The sequence below is a fragment of the Rattus norvegicus genome, chromosome 13 (assembly GCF_036323735.1).
Source record: "Rattus norvegicus strain BN/NHsdMcwi chromosome 13, GRCr8, whole genome shotgun sequence".
Lineage (NCBI taxonomy): Eukaryota > Metazoa > Chordata > Mammalia > Rodentia > Muridae > Rattus > Rattus norvegicus.
In genome coordinates, this window is record NC_086031.1 from 87118563 (window position 1) to 87141673 (window position 23111).

General features: G+C 43.4%; 2 protein-coding genes across 5 annotated transcripts in view; both read left to right on the forward strand.

The window, feature by feature from the left end:
- Positions 1-694, forward strand: part of Copa (COPI coat complex subunit alpha) — a 40404-nt gene extending 39710 nt beyond the window's left edge. For both annotated transcript variants that reach the window (XM_063272370.1, NM_001134540.1), the window contains exon 33: positions 42-694. In XM_063272370.1, coding sequence (XP_063128440.1) covers positions 42-101 — 60 coding nt within the window. In that variant the 3' untranslated portion in view covers positions 102-694. The remainder of the gene's footprint in view (positions 1-41) is intronic.
- Positions 695-6091: 5397 nt separating this feature from the next.
- On the forward strand, positions 6092-22608 carry Pex19 (peroxisomal biogenesis factor 19). 3 transcript variants are annotated; one of them, NM_001134777.1, is made up of 9 exons: positions 6136-6231; positions 7970-8079; positions 8484-8649; positions 9216-9301; positions 9936-10097; positions 13141-13317; positions 14021-14065; positions 19489-19544; positions 22123-22608. In NM_001134777.1, the coding sequence occupies exons 1-9, from the start codon at positions 6162-6164 to the stop codon at positions 22130-22132; spliced, it is 882 nt and encodes a 293-aa protein (NP_001128249.1). In that variant the 5' UTR covers positions 6136-6161; the 3' UTR covers positions 22133-22608. The 3 variants fall into 3 exon arrangements, with proteins under 3 accessions (XP_038946446.1, NP_001128249.1, NP_001100845.1); XM_039090518.1 differs by lacking the exons at positions 19489-19544; positions 22123-22608 and adding an exon at positions 14208-15695 and having other exon boundaries at positions 6092-6231; NM_001107375.2 differs by lacking the exons at positions 19489-19544; positions 22123-22608 and adding an exon at positions 14228-15695.
- The last annotated feature ends 503 nt before the right edge of the window (positions 22609-23111 follow it).

A 23111-nucleotide genomic window follows, 5' to 3' on the forward strand; every position in this document is an offset into this window, starting at 1 on the left:
CTCTGGGGTTCTCTAACCTGATGCTGTTTTTCACTTCACAGGTGACAGAGATTGGCAAAGATGTGATTGGTCTGAGGATCAGTCCTCTTCAGTTTCGCTAAGGTTCTCCCTTCACGTGCATGGTTAATCACACACTGTTCTTTAAAGTCTCTAGCTGCAAACCCTCACTCTCCCCTACAGCCACGATTCGACTTGTTGAGGTTGGTTCTCCCTGAAAACGTCATGTTCTTTCTCTTCGTTGGCAAATCAGAAGTTTCAAGCTTGATTTTCTTGCTCCTGCAGACCTCTCCTGAAGTTTACTGTGCTTGTGATCATAGATGACTTTGCGTTTCAGCTTGGGCCTTCCAAGGAACAAATGAAAACTCTGTGCTGGCCATTTGTTTAGCAAATTCTTTAGTATTTATTCCTTCCTTAACTACCGCCTTTGGTCCAATTCCACTAGCAAGCAGCAGGATGCAAGAAATGACATTTTTCCTCAGCCAAACGAACTGTTAACTATCCCATATTTTTCTTGTGCATTTAATGTCATAAATAAGTTCCTTCTTTATGTGGGCCCACACACTTGCAGGCTGAGAAGAAGTCATTTAGTTTTGCAAAATCTGTACCAGTTTTCACTGATTTGTTCCTGTCCTTTATAACTTACCATTGTTCTTATATCCTGTTGCTCACCAAATAAAGTAAATTTCTGAGAGTCTCCTGGCTGCCATTTACTTCTTGCACACTCACTTTCACGACCCTGCTCATGTCGATGTATCTATCTCACCAGAGCAGATTCTTTGCCTCAGGAACACTTTTTAACCATTATATACATTATATACATTTTAAATTAATACTCACAACAAGGGGAAAATGGTAATGTTTTTCTTGGAGACATGTGAAACGTCTACATTGTTGGGGACTGGTAAAAAGAGTCCACGTTTACTGCAACTTTCTGTTCGTTTCTAACTACAGCCAGTATTTGCTGAGCCCCTATTAATGCCCATCACGGCTCTGCGTGTTTTACTTATTATATGCACATAGAAGAGAATGAGTATATAATAAATTACATATTTACTGTAAGTACAGAGTTGTCTTAGCTTCTGCGGTGATAAAAGACGCTGACAAAAGCACCTTACGGAGATGGGGATCATTTGACTCGAAGTGGCAGGTCCATCATTGCAGGGAAGGGAAGGTGGTAGAACCTGAAGCAGCTGGTCACATTCTACCTCAGGCAGGAGCAGAGGGCACTGACTGCACGCCTTCCTGCAGTCCTCAGCCAGTTTTCTTTCTTTGTGAGACAGAGCCTCACTTGGCTGGTGTGGAGCTTAATGTGTAGACCTGGCTGGCCTGGGACTGCTGAGACTGGAGAGAAGGGAGAAGTCTACCTCCTTTTAATAGCAGCATTATGGAGGCAGAGGCAGAGGCAGGTAGCTTTCTCCTTTAAATTCAGGACCTCAGGCCTAGCAAATACTGCTGCCCACAGAGGGCGGGGCTTTCCGTATCAATTAACAAAATCATTCTTCATAGACATTGACTCAGGTCCTTCCACCAGGTGATTCTAGGTTGTGTCAGGTTGATGGAACTATCACAGTTGTCAGCATTTTGCTTCTAAGAGTAATTGGATAAGTAATGTGTATTATTTGTTTGATTCAAAATACATAATCCAGACCTAGCCTGGTAGCTTCATCTGTTCTAGCACTTACAAGGTGGGAATGTGATCAAGGGTTTAAGCCCAGCCAGGCATGGTGGCATGTGCCTTTAATCCCAGCAGTTGGGTGGCTGAGAATTCAAGACCAACCTAGTCCAGTCTACATAGTTCCAGGCCTGCCAAGGGCTACACAGTGAAATCTAGTCTTAAAAAACCAAAAGCTCAAAACGAGGGGCTGGAGAGATGGCTCAGCAGTTAAGAGCAGTGATTGCTCTTCCAGAGGTCCTGAGTTCATTTCCCAGCAACCATATGGTGGCTGACAACCATCTGTAATGGGATCTGATGCCCTCTTCTGGTGTGCCCGACACACCAGTGTACTCATATACATAGAATAAATAAAATTTTAAAAAACCAAAAGCTCAAAACAAGGGGCTGGAGAGGGTGCTTCAGCAGCCATTAAGAACTGGCTGTTCCTCCAGAGTAGCTGGATTCAATTCCCCAGCACCCACGTGGTTGCTCACAACGATCCATAACTTCAAGTTCCACATGATCTAACTCACTTTTCTGGTAAACAAAGGTACTGCATGCACATGGTACACAGATCTACATACAGTCACAATCAAAACATTTGTATACAAAAAATACAGTTTTCTAAGCCTAGGATAACGCCAGCTAGTTTCAAGGCCAGCCTGAAGGACCTTATCTCAAAAACAACAAAACAGGCTAGTGAGGTGGCTCAGCAGTTAAGAGCAAGTACTGTTCTTCCAGACGGCCTGGGTTCAGTTCCCATCACCCAGGCAAGGTGGCTCACTACCACCTGTAACTCCAGCTTCAGGGGATCTCGTGTTTTCTGCTGACCTTCATGGACACCTGCACTTCTGTCCATAAATGCACAGCTGGAGACATAGCTCCATTGGTAGGGTGTTGGCCTAGATGTGCAGAGTTTCGGGTTTAATCCCAGCACTCCATATGGTAGTATACCCCTTTCCTAAAAACAGATAAATGCAGACATTTTATTTAGTTTATTTATTTTATTTTTATTGAACCTGGGGTTTTGTACATGCTAGGGAAGTCTTCTACTATTAAGCTCTCTATAGCCACAGGAAAAAGATGTACAAAGTATGTATTTGGTTTCTTTGTGTTGTTTCTTGATACAGCTTCTCCTACGGACTTGACTGGCCTTGAACTATGCAGCCAAGGATGACCTTGAATTTTTTTTTTAAAGATTTATTCATTTATTATATATAAGTACACTGTAGCTGTCTTCAGATACACCAGAAGAGAGAATCAGATCTCTTTACAGATGGTTGTGAGCCACCATGTGGTTGCTGGGAATTGAGCTCATGACCTCTGGAAGAGCAGTCGGGTGCTCTTAACCGCTGAGCCATCTCTCCAGCCCGACCTTGAATTTTTAATCTTCCAGTCTCCAGCTCTTTAGTGCTGAGACTACTTGAGTTTTTTATTTTAATCCATTTTAAATCTGTTTTTTCAACTAATAATATACTCATGAAGTTCAAACACCAGTCTTTAGAACTACACTGTCAGGCCAGTGAGATGACCTAGAAAGCAACGGCACTTTGGGGACATGACTGACAACCTGAGTTTGATCCCAGAAATCCACATGGTGGAAGGAGAGAAGCTGCTCCCCCAATTTCATCATATAACCTTTACACAAGCATCATGGTGTGGATGTACCACCCCACCTACTCACTCAGCCTTTTTAAAAAAAATTATTAATATGCAACTATACTGCCCGGTGGTGGTGGCACATGTCTTTAATCCTAGCACTAGGGAGGCGTAGGCAGGCTGATCTCTGAATTCAAGGCCAATCTGGTCTACAAAGCAAGTTCCAGGACAGCCAGGGCTACACAGAGGAGCCCTGTCTCAGAGGAAAAAAATCAAAATAAAAACAAAAAACTGTTCTCTGATGAGTTTGCCTTGTGTACCTTTTTCCTGAGCCACTCAGTTCCTATTACTTTTCCCCAAACAGGTAACTACCTACCAGTTTTTTTATGGCCTTCAAAAAAGTATATATGTATGAGCAGATATAACTATGTTCTTCCCCACCTTTCTTTTGTACATGTCAGGAACATAATCTGTTTTTCATTCAACACATTTTAAAGTATACACACACACACACACACACACACATATGTATACACACATACATATATATATATACACATACGTATATATGTGTATGTATATGTTTAGGTTTTTCTCATCGTATATTGTAAGTTATGGAAATGCCTCATAGTCTCTGGATTATTTGTAACCTTTTGCAGGTATCAGCATTGCTGCAATAAGAAACTTGAACATACATTGTGTGGGTGGGGGAAGTGTGCCTGGGACAGAGCACACAGGACTTTAGTGTTTCCAGATTTAGGAGTTGCTTTCTTAAATATAATCCTCAAACTAAGACTACTTTCTCAAAAATTTGTATATTATGAGAACATTTTCTCAAGTTTTATACATTCTTCAAGTTCAGGCAAGAATCTGGCTCAGCAGTTCACACCCATAATTCGTATTCTTGGAAGCAGAACAATTGGCTAAAGAGTGAGACCCTGTCTCAAAGAAACAGATATCTCGGGCTGGAGAGATGGCTCAGCGGTTAAGAGCACTGACTGCTCTTCCAGAGGCCATGAGTTCAAATCTCCACAACTACTTGGCAGCTCACAACCATCTATAATGAGATCCGATGCCCTCTTCTGGTGTGTCTGAAGACAGCGACAGTGTACTCTTATACATAAATAAATCTTTATAAAAAGACATTAAGAAGTGGCTATCTTGGTGGTTAGAGAGATGGTTTAGCTGTTTAGAGTAAATACTGCTCTTACAGAAGACTCAAGTGCAGTTCCCAGCACCCACGTCTGGTAGCTACCAACGACTTATACTCTTACCCCAAAGGGCTTTGCCACCTCTTGCCCTGAAAGCATAATGTGTGCATGCATGTACAATTTTAAATAATTAGAAATACTTTTAAATATCGACAGTCAGATCTCTGAGTTCTAGGCCAACCAGTGCTATGTAGTGGGACCTTGTTTCAAAAAATGGTCTTTTTATAAGTTTACAAATTAAATTTCAATTGTATAAAACACTCTAATGGGAGTTTTGTAAACAAAGTTGACAATCTCTGCTTCTTGAAGTTTATCTAACTGGGGGAAAGAATGGATGTATGTGTAATAATTGTAAATATCAATCAAGAATCTGAGATTAATCAATATGTGGTGGAGAGCCATTAAGTCCTTAGGACTTGTATGGAAAAGTTTCATGAGCAGGATAAGGCCTGGTGGTGCATATCTGTGATCCTGCTGTTTGGGAGGTATAGGCAACAGGATGAATGAGTGATTCTAAGCCAGCCTGGGCTAAGTGAGCCCCCAGTTGAAGTAAGCAAAAAAGTGGAGGAGGATGTTATAAAATAATATCAGTACCCACTCTATATTAGGAAGGCAGAAAGATCCATGGGGGCTGAGGGGAGAAAGTAAGCATTGAAGTAGGATGCTAGAAATACAGAATAGAAAAAAGAGCCAGGTATGGTGGCATGCCCATTTAATACCACCACCCTTGAGGCAGAGGCAGAGGTATTTTTTAGTTCAAGGCTACCCTGGTCTACACAGTGAGTTCCAGGAAAGCCAAAACTACACAGGGAACCGTCTCGATAAAATAAAAACAAAACAAGCTCACACACACAAAAGGAAAAGAGAAATAATTCAAAGAAAGAATCATGTTTGTTTTTAGTCTGCTTAATTAACATCTGTGTTTCCAATTCTATTTCTAGTCAACCCTTACAGGTAGGACCAACTCTGATTCATTTGTAGGTTTCACTGTGCTCAGCATGCTTGTATACAACGATGCTCACTACACGCTAAAAATAAATTCGGTAATCTTTGTTTATCTGTTTTGTGTGTATGTCAAGGAGCATACTGCAGAGGTCAGAGTCCAGTACATGGTAGAAATCTCTCCTATCATGTGTGCTCTGGGGATGAAACCAAGATTGCCTCAATCTGGCAATCCTGTCTCAATCTAAAAATTGCTCGTTTAATGATTTCATATTTTAGCTAAGCCGTGTGCTGTAATCTCTGTCTTTGGGAAGTGGAGACAGTAGGATTGGAAAACCCTGCCTGAAAACAAAACCTCTCCAGATTAAAGATTCCAGATTAAAGAGACAAACACCACACAATAAATCCCTCCCACCCCTTCTGCCCGTCCCCTCAATCCAGCTGGGCTTGGTGGGTCAAGTATTTGGGAAGTGGAGACGGGAGACCCCGATTTCTGGACCAGCTTGAGCAATTTATCTAGTTCAAGGCCGTGTAGCTCCAGTGATGGAGTGCTTGCTTAGTACGTCCTAGGTTGGAGTCCCAGCACAAGAAAAAGACAAAAACAAAAACAAATCCAGTCTCTTGTCCCTTTAAAAATGGCGGTCCGGCAGGTCGAACGATATTATTGGCTGCTCAAGTCATGGGGGCGGGATTGAGGGTGGGGCATGTGGTGGCGCCAGTGGTTCCACCTCCTACGGCAAGTCGGAGGCAGCAAGATGGCGGCTGCTGAAGGAGGTTGCGGTGCTGGGGTCGAAGCGGACCGGGAATTGGAGGAGCTTTTGGAAAGTAAGAGCCCAAAATGGGAAAGTCCAGAAGTATCGGGGGAGAGGACCCATCATGGGGGTTAAGTGAACTTGAGATTTTTGGGCGGGGCGGGAGAATCTCTTCAATGGTTGGCGGGGGAGGTGGTCTGAGTTCGACCCCGGCCCTCTTTATTAGCTGAATCTGGGTGTTCACCTTAGTCAATGATCTATCCAAACCGTACATCTCCCTGCGAAGGGGAAAACTAACCGTAATGAGCTGTTTCACGACCCCCTTACAAACTTCTCTTGCTTTAGACTGTCGGATTGTTGTTGAGGCAAGGTTCTCGATATCCCAGGCTGATCTGTAACTCGCGACAATCTTCTGCCTCTGCCTCTGGGAGTACCGAGATCACAGGCTGGACTCACCATGATCGGCTTCAGTAAATTATTGAAATCACCTCCCCTTTCAGTAGCAGGATTCTCAGAACAAAATAACCTTTAAGCTCTATATGTACGTGGTAGAATCTTTCTTAACCCGAAACGCCTTTTTACCTCACAGTCTTTTTTTCCCTCAGGCTTTTATCAGACCCTTAGTTCTTTCTTGCAAGTAGTGTGATTTTGAGAGCCTGTCTTGTGTAGTCTATTTAGGCTGACCTCACACTAAGGACTGCAGGCTAGCCTTGAACTTGTGATTTTTTCCGGTCCCTTCCTCAGAATGCCTGGCATCCTTTTTTATCCTTTGGAAAAACAAAGTGAGCCAGTCCCAGAGGAAACGGTTTCTTCTTCCTCAAAAGATGGTGGACCTTCGTTTCTGTCTTGGCCTTGCACTCCACTCCGGTTTTCTGCCCGAGTGAAGCCAGTGCCCTTTCCCTAGTCCTGGCAAGCAGAGTGTTGGTTACAACACAGGCTTTTCAGGGCAGAGGTGAACCTTTTATCTCTTGCTCAGTCACAACGATGTAGACAAGTAGAAAATGAACAGATATAGCAAGAGGAGTGCTCAGTGACTGGATTGGCCCATGGATACTGCATATGAGGCCAAGGAGGCTATAGGTGCCTACTGAGAACTAATTGGAACATAACTTAAGAGTTAATACCTTCCTGTAGAATGCATACTAGTAGTTAGACCTGTGGAAAGCTGGGTGGTATATTCTGTGCTTTCTTACAAGAAGTTAATTAGCTAAGGCCTCAGTGAATTCAAAGAAACAAGGCTCTCGGGGCTAGGGATTTAGCTCAGTGGTAGAGCGCTTACCTAGGAAGCGCAAGGCCCTGGGTTCGGTCCCCAGCTCCGAAAAAAAAAGAACCAAAAAAAAAAAAAAAAAAAAAGAAACAAGGCTCTCCCCTCTTCAAGTTAGACGAAATGTGTCGAACTTTTAAGGGAATTTTTTTTTTTCGGAGCTGGGGACCGAACCCAGGGCCTTGTGCTTGCTAGGCAAACGCTCTACCACTGAGCTAAATCCCCAACCCTTAAGGGAATTTTACAATTTGCCCTTTTAAAGATTTCTCTGCCCAGCTTTTATTTAATTCTTTCCTCCTAGTTCTGAGGTGAACACTGGTTCTGTGTAAAAGGGTTTTCTTCCCAATTGGTCACAGTAAACTAGATGTTTCCCAAGGAAGGGGGGAAGCCTATTGACGAGTGGTCCAGACAGGAGAGCAGGAAGAGAGAGAGAGAAGTTCAGGAGAGTGGTCACTTTATATCATTTTCCTAGTAGTTTGCTTCAAATCACACAGCTCTCTAGCCTTATCCATCCCCAACATACCCACCATGTCTCTTGTCTCCGAAGGTGCTCTTGATGATTTTGATAAAGCCAAACCCTCCCCAGCACCCTCTCCTACCATCTCGGCCCCCGATGCTTCAGGGCCCCAGAAGAGATCGCCAGGAGACACTGCCAAAGTATAAATTCTATCCCCTTAAGGGAGGGGGAGGATGGGTATGCAGTTCAGAGCAGGGGTGGGGCAGGCCCCTGTGGGCCAGAGGGGTGGCTGGGAGGGTACCTTTGCCTCATACTGCTGAGTGTACTTCCAGGCCTCAGTTCCTATGAAACAGGGATAACGAGGAAGTGCCTCGAGTAAAGAGCAGTTTTAAGTGGTTGGATTTGTGTGCTGCCTCAGATTATTCCTTCAATGGCCAAAGTCTTTGCTTGCTGTCCTCCTGAAAAGAGGCAGATGGAATGTTCAGTGGAGGTGCTTGTGGGGGAAGATGTTTCATTTCCCAAAACCTACAATCTGAGCTCCTGTAAGAGGCTAGACCCAGGGTGATGCTGTAGGAGGCAAATTTTGTAAACCTCTCCCCTGCAGGATGCTCTCTTTGCCTCCCAAGAGAAATTTTTCCAGGAACTGTTCGACAGTGAGCTGGCTTCCCAAGCCACCGCAGAGTTTGAGAAGGCAATGAAGGAGCTGGCTGAGGAAGAGCCCCATCTGGTGGAGCAGTTCCAGAAGCTCTCAGAGGCAGCTGGGAGAGTGGGTGAGGAAGCCCCAAACACAAAATGCTGGACAGACCTCTTAATCGCTTAAGAATAGCAGGATTGTAAAGTTGATAACAGTCACGATGTCACAGTCACAGAGTGGGGCAAGGCAAGAGGAAGAGACATGGGAAGCTTGCTTACTAAAAGAAAAGGGTAAGATGTTTTGGGAAGCAATAAAAAAAGGTTATTCCAGTCAGGCGTAGTGGCGTATTCATTCAATCCCAGCACTTGAGAAGCAGAGGGAGGTGAATCTTGTGAGTTTGAGGCCACCATGATCGACATGGTGCATTTTAGAACAGCTAGAACTGCAGAGTGAGACGCTACCTCAAAAATAAATATGATTCTCCCAAACCAACCCTTGTAAAGGAGTGTTACTGTAGCGAACAACCAACACGTTATCAATATAGACTTACGGCATGACCGTGAGGTAAGTACAGAACAGTGGAGATTTGGAAGAGGTAGTAGTTTCCTAGGAAATGCTTTATATCCAGACTGGTAACTAGGCAGTGTAGACAAGCTGACAGTTAAAATCCTAGGTAATCCTCGTTCTTTCCATCTCTCCTAGGCAGCGATGCAAGTTCTCAACAAGAATTTACTTCTTGCCTAAAGGAGACATTAAGTGGGCTAGCCAAAAATGCCACTGACCTTCAGGTAAAGGGAAAGGAATAAGATGTTTCCTGAGCATTCTCTCAAAATAGATGCTCTTGAGGTGGGCGGTGCTGGAGCGATGGCTCAGTGGTTAGGAGCACAGGCTGTTCTTCCACAAGATTGGGGTTCAATTCCCAGCACACACATGCCAGCTCACACTTACCTATAACTACAGTTCCAAGGCTTCTGACACCTTCACAGAGATGTACATGCAGTCGGAAAAAAAAAAAAAAACATAAATAAGATTAAACTTAAAAAAAAAAGTCTAAGGGTTGGGGATTTAGCTCAGTGGTAGAGCGCTTGCCTAGCAAGCACAAGGCCCTGGGTTCGGTCCCCAGCTCCGAAGAAAAGAAAAGAAAGAAAGAAAAAAAAAGTCTACTTCTTTTTTTTTTTTGGTTCTTTTTTTCGGAGCTGGGGACCGAACCCGGGGCCTTGCGCTTCCTAGGCAAGCGCTCTGCCACTGAGCCAAATCCCCAACCCCAAAAAGTCTACTTCTAAAAGCTCTGGCATATCTCCCCAAATCTGGCCCCCTTTGATTTTTGTTACAGGCAAATTTCGATAGTTGTTTCCACCTGAAAGTGTGGTAAGCATTTCAGGAAGGCAGTGTGCCTGTTCACCTCTCTTTTGTCTTGTCTAGAACGCAGGCATGTCTGAAGAAGAACTGACAAAAGCCATGGAAGGGCTGGGCATGGATGAAGGAGACGGGGAAGGGAACATTCTCCCCATCATGCAGAGCCTCATGCAGAACCTCTTGTCTAAGGATGTATTGTATCCATCCCTGAAGGAGATCACCGAAAAGGTCTGTGAATTCCCATTTCTGTCTTTTCTCCTCACTTCAATATATCAATAGTCTGGGCCACTTGGCTCAGACTATGCATAGTAAAGGCAATTTGAGTGGGCAAGTACAATTTTTAAAAACACTCTCGCAGTTGTTACTGAGAGAATTAAGCTACATTGGTGATCTGATCATCTATCCACACTGGGAATGTCTCAGCTAAAAGGGGAAATTTCCAACTCTAGTTTTCTATAAATGAGTTCAAGACTTTGAGTTTGACTGATTTATTCATTCTTATATTCTTTACTAATTCCGCCAGTAAGGACTCACATGATTTAGTGGTGGTGTTGGAAAGTGTTTAAGCGATGATGGTTCATGCTTGAAAGAGCTTATAGTTTGACCAGAGAAATGAAGTAGAGAAATACAAGCTCTACAGCATCACAGGCAACCTGTGGCCGAAGAGCAAGAGCAGGAGCTGCGGACCAGTGTTTGTACAGGCTCAGTCTGACTGACTCTCAGTGTTTGTACAGGCTCAGTCTGACAGTCTGACTCTCAGTGTTTGTACAGCCTCAGTCTGACAGTCTGACTCTCAGTGTTTGTACAGGCTCAGTCTGACTGACTCTCAGTGTTTGTACAGGCTCAGTCTGACTGACTCTCAGTGTTTGTACAGGCTCAGTCTGACTGACTCTCAGTGTTTGTACAGGCTCAGTCTGACTGACTCTCAGTGTTTGTACAGGCTCAGTCTGACTGACTCTCAGTGTTTGTACAGGCTCAGTCTGACAGTCTGACTCTCAGTGTTTGTACAGGCTCAGTCTGACTGACTCTCAGTGTTTGTACAGGCTCAGTCTGACAGTCTGACTCTCAGTGTTTGTACAGGCTCAGTCTGACTGAATCTCAGTGTTTGTACAGGCTCAGTCTGACTGACTCTCAGTGTTTGTACAGCCTCAGTCTGACTGACTCTCAGCGTTTGTACAGGCTCAGTCTGACTGACTCTCAGTGTTTGTACAGCCTCAGTCTGACAGTCTGACTCTCAGTGTTTGTACAGCCTCAGTCTGACAGTCTGACTCTCAGTGTTTGTACAGGCTCAGTCTGACTGACTCTCAGTGTTTGTACAGGCTCAGTCTGACTGACTCTCAGTGTTTGTACAGGCTCAGTCTGACTGACTCTCAGTGTTTGTACAGGCTCAGTCTGACTGACTCTCAGTGTTTGTACAGGCTCAGTCTGACTGACTCTCAGTGTTTGTACAGGCTCAGTCTGACAGTCTGACTCTCAGTGTTTGTGCAGGCTCAGTCTGACAGTCTGACTCTCAGTGTTTGTACAGGCTCAGTCTGACTGACTCTCAGTGTTTGTACAGGCTCAGTCTGACAGTCTGACTCTCAGTGTTTGTACAGCCTCAGTCTGACTGACTCTCAGTGTTTGTACAGGCTCAGTCTGACTGACTCTCAGTGTTTGTACAGGCTCAGTCTGACTGACTCTCAGCGTTTGTACAGGCTCAGTCTGACTGATTCTCAGCGTTTGTACAGCCTCAGTCTGACTGACTCTCAGTGTTTGTACAGGCTCAGTCTGACTGACTCTCAGTGTTTGTACAGGCTCAGTCTGACTGACTTTCAGTGTTTGTACAGCCTCAGTCTGACTGACTCTCAGTGTTTGTACAGCCTCAGTCTGACTCTCAAGTTGAGAGTATTTTTTACACTGTTTTTAAAAGATTTATTTTTATTACAGTTTTTAAATTAGGGGTGTGTGTGTGTACACATGAGTTCAGGTGCCTACTGGAGGCCACAGCCATCAAACCACCTTTGAGTTGGAGTTACAGCTGGCACTGAACCACCTGATAAGGGTGTTGTCGGGAATGAAACGTGAAGTAATTCGGGTCTTCTGCAAAAGTAGTGTGTACTCTTAACCACTCAAGCCGTCTCCAGCCCTGGTTTTTATATTTTTTTTTTCTTTTTTTTTCGGAGCTGGGGACCGAACCCAGGGCCTTGCGCTTGCTAGGCAAGCGCTCTACTACTGAGCTAAATCCCCAACCCCTGGTTTTTATATTTTTAAGTTTAAAAACAACAGGGCTAGGGAGAGATGGAACACTGGCTGCTCTTCCAGAGGACCTGGTTCAATTCCAAGTACCCACATGGCAGTCACAGAGGTCCATGGCCGGCTCCAGTTCCAGAGGATTCGATGCCCTCTTCCATCTTCTGAGAGACCAGACACACACGAGGCACACAGATATAAATACATGCAAATATTCATACAAATGAGATAAGAGTTTTTTAAAATTACAATTAATGACAACAACAGAGGGGTTTGTTAAAGAGCACTTGCTGTTGGTCGCCTGGATTCCGTTCCCAGGCCCAACGAGGTAGCTTATAACCATCCATAACTCTAGTTCTAGGGTGTCTGACACCTCTCTTTCCAAGTACACCAGCTATGCACATGGTACAAATATATACATGCAGGCAAAACACTAATGAATACAAAATAAACGTAAATAAATCTTAATGCAACAATAGCCCAACAGTGTTAACTAAGACCATATGTGACCCTTGTCCTAGTTAGCTGCAGCTGTCAGCTTTACACAGCCCAGAGTCATCTGAGGGAACCTCAGTTGGGGGATTGCCCAGATTAGATTGGACTATGGCCATGTGTGTGAGGAATTACCTTGATTGATGGTTGGTATGGGAGGGCATAGCCCACCGTGGGTGGCATCAACCCTAGGCAGGTAGGCCTAAACTATATAAGACGGCTAAAAGCCAACCAAGTAAGCCAGTATGCAGTATTCCTCTATGGTGACTGAGGTTTCTGCCCTTGGTGATGGACTGTTACCTGAAAGTGTCAAATGAAATAAACCCTTTCCCCTCCCAAGTTATTTTTGATGTTTTATCACAGCAATAAGAATGAAACTAAACAACCCTTAGAGGCTAAATCTTGCTTTTCACAAGCATAGTTTACTAATCTGCAGTTACCATGTATACCAGTGTGTCCAGATGATCTGCTGGAGTCAACAGTACTTTGTGCTTTTCATGATGAACTTGCTTGCTGCATCCCTTCCCATCCCTCTCCTCTCTTTCTTTAGTATCCAGAATGGCTACAGAGTCACCAGGAGTCTATTCCCCCAGAGCAGTTTGAGAAGTATCAGCAGCAGCACAGTGTCATGGGCAAAATCTGCGAGCAGTTCGAGGCAGAGACGCCCACAGACAGCGAGGCTACTCACAGGGCTCGCTTTGAGGCGGTACTCGATCTTATGCAGCAGGTAAGGCCTCCTTACACTGCCTCCCACCCTTAACAACCTCCACTCCCGGATTCACCACTAACAGGAGATAAGAGAGAAACAAGAACAGAGGGAAAGAAGTCCCTGAATCTAATTTCTCTTGTGTCCTCTTTGACCACGGCTGCTAACAAACTACAGCCAACCTCCCTAAACAACCAACAGCCCTGCCCTCTTCGCCCCTCTTGGGGCCTTGAGTTTATGTAGCCTCAAAAAAGTTCCTGGAATTCCAAACCTCACACAATCACAGAAACTATCTGCAGCTGGCAAAGCCATGCCTCCGCCAGAGCATGCAGCAAATCGTGGTCAGCTGCTGCTGTCAGTCTGAAGCAGCCCCATATCTCCATACCTGGGATTAAAATGAAAGCACACTCTTAAAATATTTCTGTGTTTTTGTTTTTTTTTTTTCTTTTTTTTTTCTTTTCTTTTTTTTTTTTTCGGAGCTGAGGACTGAACCCAGGGCCTTGCTAGGCAAGCGCTCTACCACTGAGCTAAATCCCCAACCCTTTCTGTGGTTTTTTTAAAGCAACGAAATTCCAGAATTCTCAAAAATGTCACTACAATGACTGCATACCATGATCAGAAAAAAAAATCAGATGACTAATCCAATTCTTTTTGTTGCTTTTGTGTTTTCTGTGATTTTCAAATTTTTTTTTTTTTTTACTCTTATATTCTTTTTATTTTCTAGTTACAGGACTTGGGCCACCCTCCGAAAGAGCTGGCTGGGGAGATGGTGAGTATGTCTTGTATATTTTAACCCAGTTCCCAGTTTGCAGAAGCCAGTAATCCTTAGGTAATCCATATAAGGTGATCATTGTGGCTGCTAAGGACGGACCTTCAGAAGCTCTGACCTGAAATATGAGTGATTTTCTCAGCCCCTTTGTCTCTTCTCCAGCCTCCTGGCCTCAACTTTGACCTGGATGCCCTCAATCTATCGGGCCCACCAGGTGCTAATGGCGAACAGTGTCTGATCATGTGAAACACAACACGGTTTCCTCCCTGAGTCCCAGCCATGGGGAACATCTGGAATCAACAGAGTCACTGGGAACTGAGGCAGGAGTATCATCTGTGGGAGCTGCTGCCCCACACTCTCTACATCCCATTCAAGACTGTGCCATACCAGCTGAGGACCTGTTGTAGGCCTTTTCTATGAGCCCTACTCCATTATGGTGTCTGCTGTTAGAAACGGGCCAATTATTTGCTAGGTGAAGGAAGGCATCCCTTGTGGGGCATTTTACTTCTTCCCACTCTCCAAAATAATGTTACATGTGGTGGTACTCATGTTCCCCTTGATTCCCAGGGACTTTGTGCCTTGTTTCTACTCCCTCCCTTGTGTCTGGGAGCAAGAGCTAAGTCCTAAGACTGCGCTTCTCTTAGGCAGGGCCTCTGGGAATGAGGAGAAAAGTAGCCTGGGTGGGGCTGGAGGCTTGTCACAGTATCTGCTAGCCTTCTTTTGGAATTCTCCGAAGGGAAAGGAATTTTGCACTTAGTCAGCAGGTTGAAAGCAAAGCCTTGGGCATTTCCTGTCCTTAGGTGCTGCGCCCTAATTCCCCTTTCCTCCTGAGAGCTCAAGTTGATACCCTGGTTCTTTCTACAACTCCATGATTTAGGGGACCCCCCGCTCTTGACTTTGCTTTGCCCCATGACTATCCTTACCTCCTCTCTTTAGAGTCTTATTTATTCTGCTCTTTTTAACTAGGGCTGTGATGGATGGAGGCTAATCTTGTTTCCTTTCATCTAGTACCTGGACCATTCTCACTAGACCCTTCTCTGCCTCTTTGGCCAACACATACTTGTGGTGTCAGATCTGGTACATGAATGGCCATTCTACCCAGATAGATTTTGGTTTATTTAAGACATCAGATTCCCTAGAATCCTTGGTTCAGGAAGGCGCTTGGGAAAGGGGTGTAGCCAGATTCTTTTTTTTCCTGCAAGCCCCATGGGGCAGTGTCCAATAAATATTCTGACGAGCGTGTGGGCTGTTTTTCATCCAGGTCTATTCTACTCTTCCTCAGTTTGTGTAGGCTGCTAGGGAAGAGTGAGAGATGTCAGAAGAGTTGTGTGTGGTGGTGATGTTAGGTCTGCCACGACCCAGCCCTCCCGCTCAGGTTGCACTTTCAGCAAAAGAATACTGTCTTCATCTCCTTGGTACTTCAGTCTTAACTCTTTACAAGATAATTGATGCTAATGATATATTGTTAACATGTTTTCTAAATTACCTAACTTTGAATTGAGCTGCCTTTTCACAGTGGGGTTAAGGACCATGGTTGCCATGTAGTTTATGGATATTCTTTTTAGGTCACCTAGCTGTCCTGGTTCACCTGGAAAATAACGTTTTAAAAATATATTTTTTATTTATTTTATTTTCGAGACTGTTTTTTTTTCCATTTTCATTTTGCTTGAACATAAGCAAGTCTCTTTTCCTAAATACCATTTGGAATTTAATACATGTATACAATGTAGTCTGATCATATCCACCCCTCTGGAAAATAACCTTGGCAAGAATGAATTCACATTTATCATTTGAGTCACTTTAAGCTCGTAACACATCTCCCCTGGGTTAAAACCATGTTTAAAGATGCCACATATTCTATGGAAGGAAATGTGCTTGAGGCCTCAGGCTGGGAACTACCCAAAGCACAGTTCATCAAACCGAAGTCTCAGGATCTGAATTTCAGATTCCTCCATCCTCTGAGAAAGGGGAAAAGTACCAGCTGACTTGTGATGATGAATGGGGCCTGAATTGCCAATATTGTATTGATGCTCCTGACAAAAACTTGACAAGGACAGGTAAGGAGACAGGAACAAGAATGACCTGCCCTTGGAATTGTGCTCTGTGCCATGCTGGCTGTCCTTTATTCTCATTTCTGCTGGTGATGCTGTGGTTGACAGGGATTTTATTTTTGAGACTTTTCCATTTTCATTTTGCTTGAATATAAGCAAGTCTCTTTTCCTAAATACCATTTGAATTACTCTGGGACTTAACAGCTGAATAAAACCTGGTGCTCTAGGCAGCCTTTCTCAACTTATGTGTGGTAAAGGACCAGAGTTTTTATCTTTAAACATCTAGTGTATGGACCTGTTGCCCATGACAGGTATGTAATTGAGACTATATTACAACCTGTCATGCAAATTTGAAACCACTTAAACTGTCTAGACGCCATTACAGGTGAAGCCCACTGGTCACATAATTGAATTTCACAGCAATATCAAATACTAAAATTTTTAGACAGTCTATTTCTGATTCCTAATGTCACAAGTTGATTCAGTGATTAAAACCAAACCCCTTCATGAACTAATGCTGCTCTGGCTTTCCTTAGGCTCTCCATAGGGCCTAGGCAAATGTGTACTTACACTTGAAATCTTCTCCCATGTGTCTGTCACCTGTGGAGAAAAAACATGGTCTTTAACAAAAACACCTATTCATATATGGTTATCTCGCACTTTTTCTAGCTTGCTTCTCTTTCTTGATAACTAGAAATAAATTGCATAGCTAAACTTTAGTGAAGTGTCTAAGCTGTGCTCACAGTTTACAAGAGCTGCCCTTCCAAAATTCTGTGTGTTCTGGTAGATGGTTTCATGAAACAAACAAATTCATACAAGATATATAATGTTTTCAGAAACCCCAGAACATCCTCTCAATGCCCCATAAGCTAAAACTAGGCCATTGGTTTATTATTAATCTGACTGTATGTGTGTGGACTGGAGTTAAAGGTGGTTGTGAGCCACCAGATGTGGATGCTGGGAACTGAACTCTAGTTCACTGAAAGAGCAGATATCTCCTAGCCACTGAGCTCTTTCCTCTAGCCTGGTATCACATTGGTCGACATGGCAGATAATACAGAAATGTACAAGGATGCAGGAAGGGGAATGCATCGTTTGCTGTATAACTGAAACAACAGCCATATTCCTTTGGAAAGCCAAGGCAGTAGGTACTTAACTGTCAGAAGCAGATTGGTAGCTTTCCCACGGTAACAGCTTGAGTGGAAACTGCTAATAGCACACAGGTACTCCTAGGAGCAGGACAGATAGGCAGCCAAGATCTGTAAATAGGGCCTTCAAAATTGAAGTCAAAAGTCCTAAGTTTTGGTCAGTGTCTGAATCACAAAGAGTTCTAAGACAGACTATCAATTCAAAGAACCATTTACTTGACTCAGGAAAAAACATTCAAAGGAGTTGAAAAACAGCATTAGGATTTTCTAGAGCAACAAAACCCATAGAATGAATATATTATAACGGGTTTATCAGGTGGCTTTTACATGGCACGTAATAAGTAGGCCAGCAGTGTCTGTTAACCTGACGACAAGTCTAAGAACTAGGGAGCGTTCAGGTGAGGAGTCCAGATGCCTCAGCCCCAGAGTGGTGTTGGAGACCTACTTAGAAGGTTTCTGGAGAGCCATGGTCTTAAGTGCATGTTGGACACTGAAGGAGCTGGGCTCTTGTGGTAGCAACAACAGTGAACAGACATCTGCAAGAGTCAGGACAGGCAGCCAATACTGCTAGTGCGGAAGGCGCTTCTGACTCAGGAGGGAGGGCCTTCCTCTCTCAGGGACGATTACTAACACACCACAAACAACCCCCATGAATGACCATCGTCCAACCAGACCTTTGGGGCCCAGCATTTATATAGCCTCTGAACAGTTGCCAGAATTCCAAATGTCCCACATTCGCAGACACAGTCTGCAGCTGGCAAAACCATGCCTCTGCTAGAACGTGAGGCACGTCACAGTCAGCTGCTGCAGTCAGTCCAAAGCAGCCCCACATCCCCACACATTAAAATTAAAACACATTCTTATATTTTTGTACTTTTAAAGAACCCAAAATTCCAAATTGTCACTACCCAGACCTAAGCCCAGGGACAGTTGGCCAGTACAAAGTTAATTCAATGGTTTTCTTGTGGACTTTGTTTTGATTTGCTTTGTTTTGCCTTTTGTTTTTGACTTATGATCTTTAGACGGTTTTGACTGTTTTTGTGGGGTTTGTGAGTTTCTTGCTCTTTTTGTTTTAGGGGGGATATAAAGTTGGGTAGGTAGGCAGGTGAGGAGGATCTGGGAGGAGTTGAGGGAAGGGAAACATTAAAATGTATAAAAATGTTAATAAACACCTTAGGGGTTAGTGAATACCATGGCTTTCCAGAAACAGATCCCAAGGAGCTGATGTAATCAATGGAGCTTTCACTTAATATATTCACAATATGATGGTATTATTAGGGGTGATAAAAGGCTGGAGGGAGTGGGGCTTAGCCGGAGGCAGTAGTAGGTCCCTACCTATCCTTACAGCTATATATCTACGTGGCCTCTCCCTTTATTATCTTGTTTCTCTGCTTGTTTGCCAAGAAACCAAGGACAGTCTCCACCCCGCCTCCTGCTGTACTGCTCTGCCCAAGCACATGGAGCCAAGCAACCAATGGACCAAATCCTCTGAAATCATAAGCCAAAATAAATCTTTCCTTTCAACAAAAAAACAAACAACTTAGGTGACTAACCAAATCCCCATTTAACCAGTTGGTTATTGTCACACCAACTAAGTCATAAGGTTGGGTAGATTGAAGTGTCCATTTTATTAGGTTGATGTAAAAGAAATTGTGACTTTGGGCTGTAAATTTTAAATCACTATAGACTCAAACACATTAACCAAAATAGGAACCATTGCAACCAACATGTCTTCACCAATAAGAAATGAGAGTATTTCTGTAGCAGGACTGAGTGTTTCCCCTTACAACTCCTGCGCCTTTTCTCCCACGTGTACCTCAGTAGGATTGACTGTGTGTTTAATTAAGACAATCCAACACATCCTTGCTTTGTCCTCGTATTGCACACTGTGCTCAGTCTGTTAGCAAACTCACCTCTATGCCACCTGAGAGCACCTCAGTGCAGCCACTTCTGTCACTTGTCCTGCAGTACTAGTTCTGCAGGTCTTTTACAATCCCTTCCTAACTAACGAGTCTGCCAGCTTCTGTTTTACCTCCCTGAGGGCAGTTAAAGAAGCCAGCTATTGTGAACTTCTTCCGTTGTAAATCAGGTCATGCCACCTTTATTCAGGATCTTTTATGACTCCCTAGCACACATGTAGAAGAAAATCAGTTCTCTTCTTGGTTCATAAATTTGTAATCGATCTGAACCTTCTTTTCTCCCACCATCTGGCTTCCTCTATAAGTACACTGGACCTTCAGGGTCTTTGCTGATCCTTCTGGCTGGAACACTTTTTCCCAGGTGAGTATTGTTCACTTTCTCATTTGTAGTCCTTATTCAGAGGATACCTCAGCAAATGGGTCTCTGCAAACTCCTATGGGAAAAAAGAGCACATCCGCCCTGTAACCTGTAACCCTAGTAACTTATTTTACATTGTCTCCCTTCACAATAGTTTTCATAACTTTATATTATTTTATTTTTAAAAAATAATTATGTTTATGAGTATACATACGTACTCCTGTACACTGTAGCTGTCTTCAGACATACCAGAGGAGGGCATAAGATCCCATTATGGATGGTTGAGCCACCATGTGGTTGTTGGGAATTGAACTCAGGACCTTTGGAAGAGGAGCCAGTGCTCTTAACTGCTGAGCCATCTCTCCAGCCTCTATATTAGTTTCTATGTGTCTCTTTCTCTGCACTCCCAATCGTGCACTAAAAGCTCTGTAAACAAAAGAATCTTGGTTTGTTTTATTCACTGCTGTAGTACCAAGATAAAGGCCTCTATACAATTTATTTACTACAATGAATGGTTGCTGACTGAATGAAAGGATGAGGTTGGATGGCAGGACTTTGACTACTTTGCTCATTAGCCTTCTTCTAGGTGAAGATTACATTACAGAGATGAAAAAGTGATGGTTCCTGCCCTCAACAACTTACATTCTAATAATATAGTTAGATTTGTAATATATAATTGAAGCCTAGATAGACGGCTTAGTGGTTAAGTGCATTGGCTGCTCTTCCAGAGGACCCAGCACCCACATGGCAGCTCACTGTTGATTGTAACTCCAGTTTTGGGGGATCTGATGCCCTCTGTGGCTTACACAGACACTGTACTCACACTCCTGCTTCCACCTCTCAAATACTGGAATTACAAGCATGGACCACCACACTCAACCTGTGAGACCTCATCTTGTAAAAATAAAAGCAGAACCAAGTATGATGGTGCATGCCTTTACACTCAGTGTGCTGGAGGCAGAGGCAGGCAAATAGGTCTCTGTGATTTCAGGGCCAGCTGGAGCTACACAGTGAGACCCTGCCTCATAAATAAAAGCAGAACCTGTATATGTAGATAAGGATGTGTTATACCAAAGGACCATTGGTATAGAGGCCTGACTTAGGAGAGATGCAGGATAATAAACATAGCTGAACATTCCAAGGTATAACACCAAGCTGGAGCTGGAACATAATGTGGCGCTTCTGATAGCGAGAAGGGTAATGAGGCTAGAGCAGATCCAGGCATCATGGGAAGAGATAAAGTCAGGAATGAGATAGGTACCAGGTAATGTAGAACTGTGATAATTTTGGTTAAAAAAATTTAACGTGTGGTGTTTTACCTCCATATATGTCTGTGTGCCATTTGTGTGCAATGCCTACAAAACCAGAAGAGGGCATCAGATCTCCTGAAACTGGAGTGTTTAGCTAGTATGTTGGGTGTTGGAACTTGAAACAGAAGCCTCTGGAAAAGCAGTTAGTGCTCTTAACTGCTGAGCCGTCAGTTCAGATAGTTTTGATTTTCATTATGTGATGAGAAAGTAATGGATGTTTTGGATAAGGGACTATGACCTGACTTACATTTTAAAAGACACTCTGGCTGTCTTATGTTTAGTTGCATCAGGACACTAATGGAAATAGCCAAACCAGCTGGGCTGCTTTGAAGGTAGTGAGTTATCTCAATTGATTGTTCAGTCAGTTACAGATTGAACTCCTGTTCTACACTTTCCCCCCAAACCAGCTGTGTTAGTTACTTTCCAAATTGCTGGACAAATTATGTGAGCAGAGCCATTTATGTCAGCTTATAGTTTGAGGGGAAGTTCATCATGATGGGGAAAGCATGGCAGCTGGAGTATGAGGCTTGCTGGTCACATTGTGTTCCCAGTCATGAAACAGAGTAAAAAATACTGGTACTCAGTTCGCTTTCTCTATTCAGTCAAGCCCCCCAGCTTGTAGAATGATATCACCCACAATTAGGTGGGTCTTCCCACCTCAATTAGCCTAATCTAGGTAATCTCTCACAGGCATGCCTAGAGGCTCGCCTCCTAACTAATTATAGATCTTGTCGAGTTAACAGTATTAATTACCACATGTCTACTTCAGCAAGTAGTCAACAAGAGACAGCTTGGAATAGAATGTATCTGGGGATAGAACTCAGTTAATAGAGTGTTTGCCTAATATCCATAAAGCCCTCGGTTTGATTTCCAACAATGAATAAAATCAGACATAGTGGCACATGCCTGGCCCTCAGGAGATGGAGGCAGTAGTTACAGAAGTGATCTGTAGTCTGACTCTGGAGGTAAAGATGGGATACAGCCTGGGATGCAGGAGACCTTATCTAAAAAGACATCTTCAACAACTGTTGGTGTTCTGAGTCACACCAAAGAGAGACATGGCAGGAGGAAATATGGCCTTGTAGGCAGCAGGGAAAGCCAGCCTCTGTGGACTGAATATTGAACAGGTACCCCAAAGCATGTTTATTATTATGAAAATGTTGTTGGGGGTGGGGTAAGACAAATTCCTTTATACTAAAGACCCTATAATAGCTCTGTTTCTTGAAGAAAAACACCCTACAACCTTAGTCCTTACTGTGTACTGTTTGCAGTGCTCGATAATGCAAGACATTCCAGGTGTGCCAGGACCAACTTGTGACCCAGAAGTCACTCAAAGGCTGTAAAGCTCCTTCAGAAAAATAACCCCATGGATGAGAGAAAACACCCCGGATTTCTACAAGGATTTCTTCAAGGTTAAATTACTCTCAGAAAACATCTCTTCATTCTGATGTCTACCCTAGATAGTGAAAAAAAAAAAACTGTTTTATTTTGCTGTCTACTCTGGATATAATGATTCTATTAGATTTTTCTGCTACAAATAAATAAGGTGCTCCAGCCTGCTAACTAGGAGTAATCTGGAATCCTAGAATCCTGTATAGATTTCCTTTAGGTGTCAGCACAAAGCTGTGTACAAAAGTCACCTGAAGCCACCAACCTGCAAAGTTTCTTGGGATATCCGTATTTCAGCTGCATTTTCACAACAGCTAAATTATGAATAAACCTGAATATCGGCAGATGAATAAAAAATATGGAACGTATACACAATGGAATCATTCAGCTATGAAGAGTGAAATAGTATTTGCAGATTATAAGCAACATAAATTACCCTCAGAAAGATAAGCATGACATGTCCTCTCCCATATGCAGAATCTGGGTTTAAATTTACGTGTACAGATATCTTAATTACACATACTTATTCATATTTAACAAAGAAGTAGGAAGACTGAGAGGCAAGGAAGAGATATATAAAGAGTGGAAGGGGAGCTAAGAAAAGAGAATGGAGTAAACCCTAATCACAAAAGCTAATGGTAATTATTGGAGGAAGGTAACCAACAAGAAGGGGAAAATGAGTGGGAGGGGACCAGGAATAACCAGGTATTGACACATATATGTATGAAAATGCCACATGGAAACCTATTTTGTTTTGTGTGTATGGGGTGTGTGTGTGTGTGTGTGTGTGTGTGTGTGTGTGTGTGTGTGTGTGTGTGTGTGTTTTGGAGGTGGGGGAAGGACGTATTCTAGCCCAGAACTTACTGTATAT

What these genes read in the sequence shown, in the direction of transcription:
- Pex19 (XM_039090518.1), top strand. Translation starts at nt 6,111, where the DNA reads ATGTGGTGGCGCCAGTGGTTCCACCTCCTACGGCAAGTCGGAGGCAGC. An exon ending in ATTGGAGGAGCTTTTGGAAA is followed by an intron (nt 6,232 to 7,969) that starts GTAAGAGCCCAA and finishes TTGTCTCCGAAG; the next exon opens with GTGCTCTTGATGATTTTGAT. An exon ending in TGAAGGAGATCACCGAAAAG is followed by an intron (nt 10,098 to 13,140) that starts GTCTGTGAATTC and finishes CTCTTTCTTTAG; the next exon opens with TATCCAGAATGGCTACAGAG.